At 40.1% G+C, this 7,500-nt stretch overlaps 2 protein-coding genes and 3 non-coding genes across 5 annotated transcripts in view; 1 reads left to right on the plus strand and 4 right to left on the minus strand.

The window, feature by feature from the left end:
- The window catches only part of ift56 (intraflagellar transport 56), a 7,796-nt gene extending 6,067 nt beyond the window's left edge, over window positions 1-1,729 (minus strand). The window contains exons 1-3 of the mRNA XM_060867235.1: window positions 1,400-1,729; window positions 631-777; window positions 1-87 (exon numbers count right to left, since the gene is read on the minus strand). The exon at window positions 1-87 is cut by the window's left edge and continues 6 nt beyond it. Of these exons, the coding sequence (XP_060723218.1) occupies window positions 1-87; window positions 631-777; window positions 1,400-1,402 (237 nt within the window). The 5' untranslated portion in view covers window positions 1,403-1,729. The remainder of the gene's footprint in view (window positions 88-630; window positions 778-1,399) is intronic.
- A 215-nt stretch (window positions 1,730-1,944) lies between these two features.
- On the plus strand, window positions 1,945-2,017 carry trnar-ccu (transfer RNA arginine (anticodon CCU)). The gene has a single exon. It is a non-coding gene; the product is annotated as a tRNA-Arg (tRNA).
- Window positions 2,018-3,957: 1,940 nt separating this feature from the next.
- The window catches only part of rpsa (ribosomal protein SA), a 3,594-nt gene continuing 51 nt past the window's right edge, over window positions 3,958-7,500 (minus strand). The window contains exons 1-8 of the mRNA XM_060869102.1: window positions 7,426-7,500; window positions 5,974-6,145; window positions 5,620-5,738; window positions 5,060-5,305; window positions 4,860-4,988; window positions 4,573-4,741; window positions 4,174-4,212; window positions 3,958-4,097 (exon numbers count right to left, since the gene is read on the minus strand). The exon at window positions 7,426-7,500 is cut by the window's right edge and continues 51 nt beyond it. Coding sequence (XP_060725085.1) covers window positions 4,003-4,097; window positions 4,174-4,212; window positions 4,573-4,741; window positions 4,860-4,988; window positions 5,060-5,305; window positions 5,620-5,738; window positions 5,974-6,106 — 930 coding nt within the window. The 5' untranslated portion in view covers window positions 6,107-6,145; window positions 7,426-7,500 and the 3' untranslated portion in view covers window positions 3,958-4,002. The remainder of the gene's footprint in view (window positions 4,098-4,173; window positions 4,213-4,572; window positions 4,742-4,859; window positions 4,989-5,059; window positions 5,306-5,619; window positions 5,739-5,973; window positions 6,146-7,425) is intronic.
- On the minus strand, window positions 5,444-5,584 carry LOC132845094 (small nucleolar RNA SNORA62/SNORA6 family). The gene has a single exon (XR_009648395.1). It is a non-coding gene; the product is annotated as a small nucleolar RNA SNORA62/SNORA6 family (small nucleolar RNA).
- On the minus strand, window positions 6,213-6,353 carry LOC132845093 (small nucleolar RNA SNORA62/SNORA6 family). Its single transcript, XR_009648394.1, has one exon. It is a non-coding gene; the product is annotated as a small nucleolar RNA SNORA62/SNORA6 family (small nucleolar RNA).

Raw genomic sequence — 7,500 nt, forward strand, 5'->3', positions numbered from 1 at the left:
CGCTCTCTTGTGATCTCCTAAATGGAAGGCACAATAGCCAATCCAGAGGTCTGTGTTCTCCTCAGCTGTTCCACCATTTCTCTGGAACTTAAAGGACACACACGCAAACACACACACACACACACAGATCATCACAGCCCTAATTACAATCATATGTACAAAAGCAGATTTCTTGTGTGAATGCACAATATCAGCAGCTCGGATTCCAATATCAGTTCAGTGTTGCCATTGTGTCTCCAACGGTTCCTCTGTGATACTCCAGGTGGTTGTGAATGTTGTGTAAGAGTTGCAGTTGTGTTCCATGCAGTTGCTTTAATAAGTGTTTCTAATGTGGCGTGTGGCAACCTAGTGTTTAAGGTGTTGGTCTACCAATTGGAAGGTTGTGAGTTAGATCCCAGGTCCACCAAGCTGCCACTGTTGGGCCCCCGAGCAAGGCCCTTAACCCTCAATTGCTCAGTTGTATAAAAAAAAAGAAATAATGTAATTTGCTCTGGATAATGTAAGTGGCTCTAAAGGGCGTCTGCTAATTGCTGTAAATGTGGTTGTCTGTGTGTTACTATGAGACATCATGATGGTTAGAGTGTTGCTAGGTGCTTATTATGGTTATTATTTTTCTGATGCATTTTGTACCTCCAGCAGCGTAATGGCTCCCAGGTAATCTCTCTGGTTCAGGAAATCTTCTACCCGAGGAATCTTTTTGCTCTTATTCTTTCTTTTCTTCTCACTGGAGCTCAGGGAGTTTTCACCGCAAAGCGCCGGCTTCACTCGAGATAAGATCTGACACCCATGCACGCACACACACACACACACACACACACACACACACACAAACAGCTGATGAATTCTGGATTGTGATTGGTCAGAAGATGTTTCTATAATAGCAAATAATAAAAAATATCATTGCTATTAGGAGAAATGTGTTTGTGTTTGATGTGAAGGAGTCTCCAGTGTCAGTGCTGTGGAACAGTCAGAGGTGAAGCTGGAGATTTCAGGAGTTCACACTAACATTACAAGCTGAGAATTTCTCTTATTAACTTTATAGCTGCTCAAATGTAAGTGACTAGAACTAAATACAACATTAAATGGAACTATAACAGATCCGAGTGGGACATGCTGTTCTTTACTACACATAATATTATAATGATTAGCAAACAGCTGTGTGTAAAAGGAAAGAAACAGAAACCATGGAGCAGAGACACAGAAATATGGCATGAAAATGAGATTTCACACAATAAACCTACAGTCACGACATTTTACCCGTTCTTATTAATGTGATGCATTTCTTATACTCTACATATTTGATCCCGATGTTTAAACTCAGTTCATTTATTTTTATTTATTATGAAATAAGCTGATAGTTTCCTTTCCTGTAAGCAGTGTACAGTGTACATGTACTCACCATGTTAGAGAATCACTGTCAATAAAAACGATCAATTCTTCACCAAAATCACCTAAATGATATATAAAATATATAACATTCAGATGTGTAAATATTAAACGGTTACAGTTTCTCGTCGGCTAATAACAACTACATAACATTTGGCTAATAATTCACATTGCCGAAAGCTAAACTAAGCTACAACTATCTAAGTGTCCAGATTTGACTGTAAAACACAAAACACCTAAATCATAATATATTTAATGTTTATTTCCTCGGTGAGGCGTTGAACACTAACGCTTTCGGCTAGTGACGCTAGCTGCTAGCAAGCTAATTCCTCTTAGCCATGCTACGACAACACATCGTTGCCAGGTAACAGCTATTTCCGGCAGCATTTTTTTGACGATTTTAAATACTTATTTGTTATTATTGCACTCTAGAAACAACAAGGACAAGACAAAAAAATATATATATAATATATAATACATACAATGTTTTACAATAGCGAGCTTTAGCTGAGATCTTTTATCTATAAAAGAAGATGATGGGCGCTCTGTATTTGTACAGCCCCAGTGGCCTAATGGATAAGGCACTGGCCTCCTAAGCCAGGGATTGTGGGTTCGAGTCCCATCTGGGGTGATTAATGTTTTGCATTCTTTCTAACGAGCGAAAAATTTTTTGTAAACAAAAAATAGCGCAGGAATAAATTTGTTGGTTAAGTGAAGACTTTAGTCAAGGAAAAATTAACTACCGAGACACAATGAGCAGCATAAATTACTATATTTCAATTAAATTTATTTGTATCACACTTTTAACTATTCACATTCACATCACAAGCAGCTTTACAGAAACATAGAAACTTAAGAGGAAAAAATAGTAATTATAATAAAAATGACGTCCAGAGGTAATTTTTATTATAATTACTATTTTTTCCTCTTCTGTTTCCTTCATGCTGCCAGATACCTTAAAGGTGCCCTTCCACACAAAAGCGTTTTTACTTGTATTTTTTGATATGTGTTTGGTCCATATGTGTTTGTGTTGTGTCGTGAATGTGAACACGAACTGTTACCTCAGTAACTCAGTAAGTCAGTAAGTCAGTAAGTCAGTTCTAAACACTTAAAAGAAATAAGGAGAGAAATCAGGTCAGTTGGAAAAGCTGCTCAGTGTGACGTCAGAGGTACTGAGCTCATTACTATTCATGAGCTCTCCCACTTGAGACCGCGCCCCCAGAATTCGTGTAGCTCAGTGAGTTTCTTATACAGTAAGGATGGCTGAACATCAACGGGCTTGTGAAGAAGTCATTCTGACGCAATTCAAGGTGATTGTAAACAAATGTCCTCTAGTCTAGGCTACTTATTGTGTGGGTGAATGAATAGTCATGCTCTCATATCCTAGCGGTTAGCCAATCGGAGCCAAGCAGCATAGCTCATTTGAATATTCATGAGAACTGGCGCAAATCGAGCTGAGTCTTCCTGCAGACTTTCTATACCACACTAGAATGGCTTTAAACAAGGGAACCAAGTCCATGGTAAACTTCAGACATTACCACAAAAGTAATGAAATACGTGTGGCCGGGCATCTTTAAAACCATTTCTCTCTTTTTGCCCTCTTTAGGACAGGATGGAAAATTACATCCCTGTAACAGGATAACAGGGATCCTGTCCTAAAAAGGGCAAAAAGAGAGAAATGGTTTTAAGGTATCTGGCAGCATGGGTGAAGGGGAGTAGGGGGAACATGCCTGGAATTAGATGGTGTTCAGGAAGTTAAGTGACCCCTGCATTTAAGTTGTCTCTGATATTGAAATGCACTTGTTGATCTTCATGCCTTGCTTCTATGTCCATTTCTCCTGCTGCAGTCTGAATGGTTTGGTTTACTTTCCATACTATAATCTAATTGTTGAATTTTTGTTGCAAGTATTTAGATTCGTTATTCATAAAACTGTACTGGGTTTTATTAAATGTTATAATTCTTACTGTTGTCATTCAGCAATTCAATAGACTGTTATTTTCAACACAATCTGCAGGAAAAAGCAAATCTCCCTTTTATAGCATATTGTCTGGAACGAAGGCAAAACTGTTTCCCAGTTTAAATGTAGATTAAAAACTCATCTCTTTAGCCAGGCATACACATAATACAGCCCATAATATTGTGCTCTATTACATCTGACTTGCAAATGTTATGAACAGCAGCTACATTCATAAGTTAAATTTTGTATTAAGTTCACATTTATTTGAATTGTAGTTATAAGATTTAAAACATGAAACTATTAATAAGGAAAAATATTAAAATTTAGTCTAGTTCTTTAGCATTAACTCCCATGCAGTAAAAAAAAAAACAAAACACTACATTTATAAACTGAGATCATAAGATGTGCCTTAAGTAAGGACTTCATTAAATTTAGTATTACCTCATTTACCTTTTAACAAAAACCAATGGAAATGTATTTAGCAGTTCTTTAAAACATGGTTGAAAAGAGAAAGTTGATTCTATTCCATGTCAGTATTGTGATTCTTCCTACAGAAGAAAGTTTCAGTACACTCAAGTACAATAAATGTAAATGAAAGACAAGACAACACTAATCAAGCCATCATGTTTATTGGCTGAACATTAACACAAGCTGGTGTTTAGGACCACTCTGCAGTGGAGCCACCCCAGTCTCCAGCCTGAGCAGTGGGGGCTGCACTCCAATCCTCAGTGGCAGGCTGTGCGCTCCAGTCCTCTGTGAAATAAACACATTCAAGTCAGTGTTAAGAAAATATACATCAATATAAAAGGACTAGCAAAAAAAAACCTACCGGAATAACCCTCAGTCGTGGGCCCAGGCTTAGCAGCAGCTGGAGAGGGGAGGAAAGAAAAGGTTAGAAACGAAGGCCAATTTCCCAAAGACTGTATAAATAAGAGTACATTACAGCAGAACTACAGGGTTTTTCCAGGTTTAAAAAGAGCCAGAAAAAGAACAAAAATGTTACAAAAGATGAGAAAATGAAGGGAAGAAAAAGACAAGAAATTGATAGTGATAGTAAGGGAAGTGAATGTCAATGATAACCTGAATAGATTAAAGTCCATAAAGTTCAGCTTGGTACTAAAATATGGATAATATAGAACAAATCTTAACTGCTACCAGAATTAAAACCTCATGCCATCCCACCTTTCTACCCCACACATGGTTATACAGCAGTGTTTAAGGCTCTTACCCTCTATTCCAGCAGCAAACTGCTGTATAGGTACTGATGGGACCTGCACACCTTCAGACCAGTCAGGTACTTCCAGCTGAGCAATCTCAGCAACAGGAGCAGACCACTCACCCTGGAACTCCTCCTTCCCTACAGCCTTCTCTGCTGCAGCCTGCTCCTCCTTCTCAATCTGCACAAGAGATGGGACAAATACAACAAACCTAATGACTGGAGAGAACACTACCTACATTAAAGATGGTGTCCTGAAATTCTGGAAAAATGGAAGTGGACAAATAAAAATCACTCACCTCCTCAGGATCTCTGTAGAAGTACAGATCAGGCATCACCTCCCATGGATGTTCACGGGAAATAGTACCACGCATCCTCAACACCTCACGGGCCAACATCCACCACATCAGACCCACAGAGTGAGGACCCTACACAAATTAGAACATGAGAACACAGGATGTCCCAGAAGGACTGAGGACTATGGCTTATAGGTCTGTACCTTGTTGTTGCAGGGGATGGCAATATCAACATATCTGAGGGGAGAGTCAGTGTTGCAGAGAGCGATGGTGGGGATGTTCACATAAGAAGCCTCTGTCAGCGGCTGATGGTCAGCACGAGGATCAGTCACAATCAGGAGGCGGGGCTCCCTGAAAGCAGCCTGAATCTGATTGGTGAATGTACCGGGTGTGAAGCGTCCAGCAAAGGTGGTGGCACCAGTGGCAGAGGCAAACTTGAGCACTGCCCTCTGAAATCGACAGTCAGAAGGTCAGTTAAAGTCTGGAATAAAAACCTTCTTGCACACATTTCCAGTCACTAGAAATCACAGTGGATCTATGCACATCGCAATACATTTAAACATCATTTCAGAATTTTACAAAACGTGTAATGTGGCTCAGGTCACTATCAAACCCCAGTCATAGGACAGCACGTCCTCATGGTGTTAGCGAAAACCCGGCCGACTCACTTTAGCACACCTCCGACACCCGAACACCAACGTTGGTGATGAGCTCTAACAGTGTGCACCAACAACTACTCTCCCTTTGAGGGGCTAGTATGTACCTGGCCAGTGTTCCGGGAAGAAATGACACAAACGTCAGCAGGGTTTTCAATGGCAACAATGGCACGAGCAGCCAACAGCAGCTTTTCCCAAGTTTTCTTCAGGTTGATGATGTAAATGCCTATAAAAGAATACATTTGCATTCATTAACCCAAAGACTCCAGATCTCAGCAGAGAACTGAATCAAAACCATAGCATCTAACATCTCTCCATGCTGAACCTTAAAAATTAAGTTACACTTTAAATTAATAGCCACTAATAGAACTTTAATCTTATACATCAGATCATATAATCTGTGCATATTACACTAAAGGAAGCCACCCATACCGATGATACAGCACACACAGGTCTCTCACCGTCACTTTTTCTCTTGTAGACATACTGCTCCATCTGGAAGTCCAAGTTGGTTCCACCCAGATGGGTTCCTGCAGCGAGGAACTTGAGCACATCCTCCTCCTTCATCTGAAGGACATCCAGACCTCCGGACATCGTGACCACTTTCCCTGCGCAACGAGTTCAGTGGGAGAGCTGAACAGAAGACAGAAGTTAGAAACACACGTGTAAAGGTCAACACCTCAGAATTCAGTTAGTGACTAAATGTGGCTCAGGTCACTATCAAACCCCAGTCATAGGACGGCACGTCCTCATGGTGTTAGCGAAAACCCGGCCGACTCACTTTAGCACACCTCCGACACCCGAACACCAACATTGGTGATGAGCTCTAACAGTGTGCACTAACAGCCACTCATAAATCCCAATCATACTTACTACAAAAGGGCAGCAATTTTGTACACTGACATTCACACCTACTTTAAAACAAGTTAACAGCTAGTTAATACTGATGCATTCCCTCCTTTAGCTCCTGTAGCTGAACACAGATTCAAAGCACTGAAAATGCCAAAAATGGACCATCTCCATCTTCCCTCAAAGCCCTCATCACTCCTCACACCCTCAGATCTACAGCACTGCTCCACCATCTCTCAGGGTAGGAGGCAAGTTTACTACAAGACTCTTCTGTTCTGCACCGAGGTGGTGGAGTAAACTTCCTCTGGAGGTCCAGACAGGATCACTGGATATTTTCGAATAATGGTTGTGACCCAGAGTTAATGTTCAATGATTGAGACTTACTCTCTTATCCAGAGTGACACAAAAGTGCTCGTCACATGGTGTAAATGTACGTTCTCTAAACACCTGATGAATTACATTCACATTATTTTATAATAAAAAAATAATTCACACATTTTACAATCTCACTCGTGATCAATAAATAGACGAGGAAATTAAAGCGTTTCGAATTAACTCAAAACGTATAGTACAATTTATAACGTAAATAAACTTATAATCCTTTAATAATCGCTGTAATGCATGTTATGTTGAAACGCGTCACTAAATAAAATTAGTTTTTATTGCAAAAGCACAGAAGATAAAAGACTCAAACATTAAGTGTTAATATTTAAAATGCTACACAATGTAGGGAAAAGCGTCAGGTATCACTAACATTCACACGTCTACAACGTGTGAAACGCTCTGTAACACGCATCCTGAGGTCTCTGCTAAGCTAACCTGCTAACGGCACGAGCTCCCCTAAGCTAACCTGCTAATGGCACGAGCTCCGCTAAGCTAACCTGCTAACGGCACGAGCGCGAGAACAGCACGTTAGGCCTAACTTTAACAATATCAGGAAGATGTACAGCTTAAATTACCTAAATATGATGTAAACTCACAGTGAACATGTTAAATCACATTTAGAGTGAGTTTGGTGACGATGTAGCTTTAAAATAAACATTAAATGATCAAACAGAACTCACCACGAGACAACGCCGTATGGAGATCTTTACCTCACGGCAAAAAGAGACACTCAGCGGAAATTACGTCATTTATAT

The sequence above is a fragment of the Tachysurus vachellii genome, chromosome 4 (assembly GCF_030014155.1).
Source record: "Tachysurus vachellii isolate PV-2020 chromosome 4, HZAU_Pvac_v1, whole genome shotgun sequence".
Taxonomy (NCBI): Eukaryota; Metazoa; Chordata; class Actinopteri; order Siluriformes; family Bagridae; genus Tachysurus; species Tachysurus vachellii.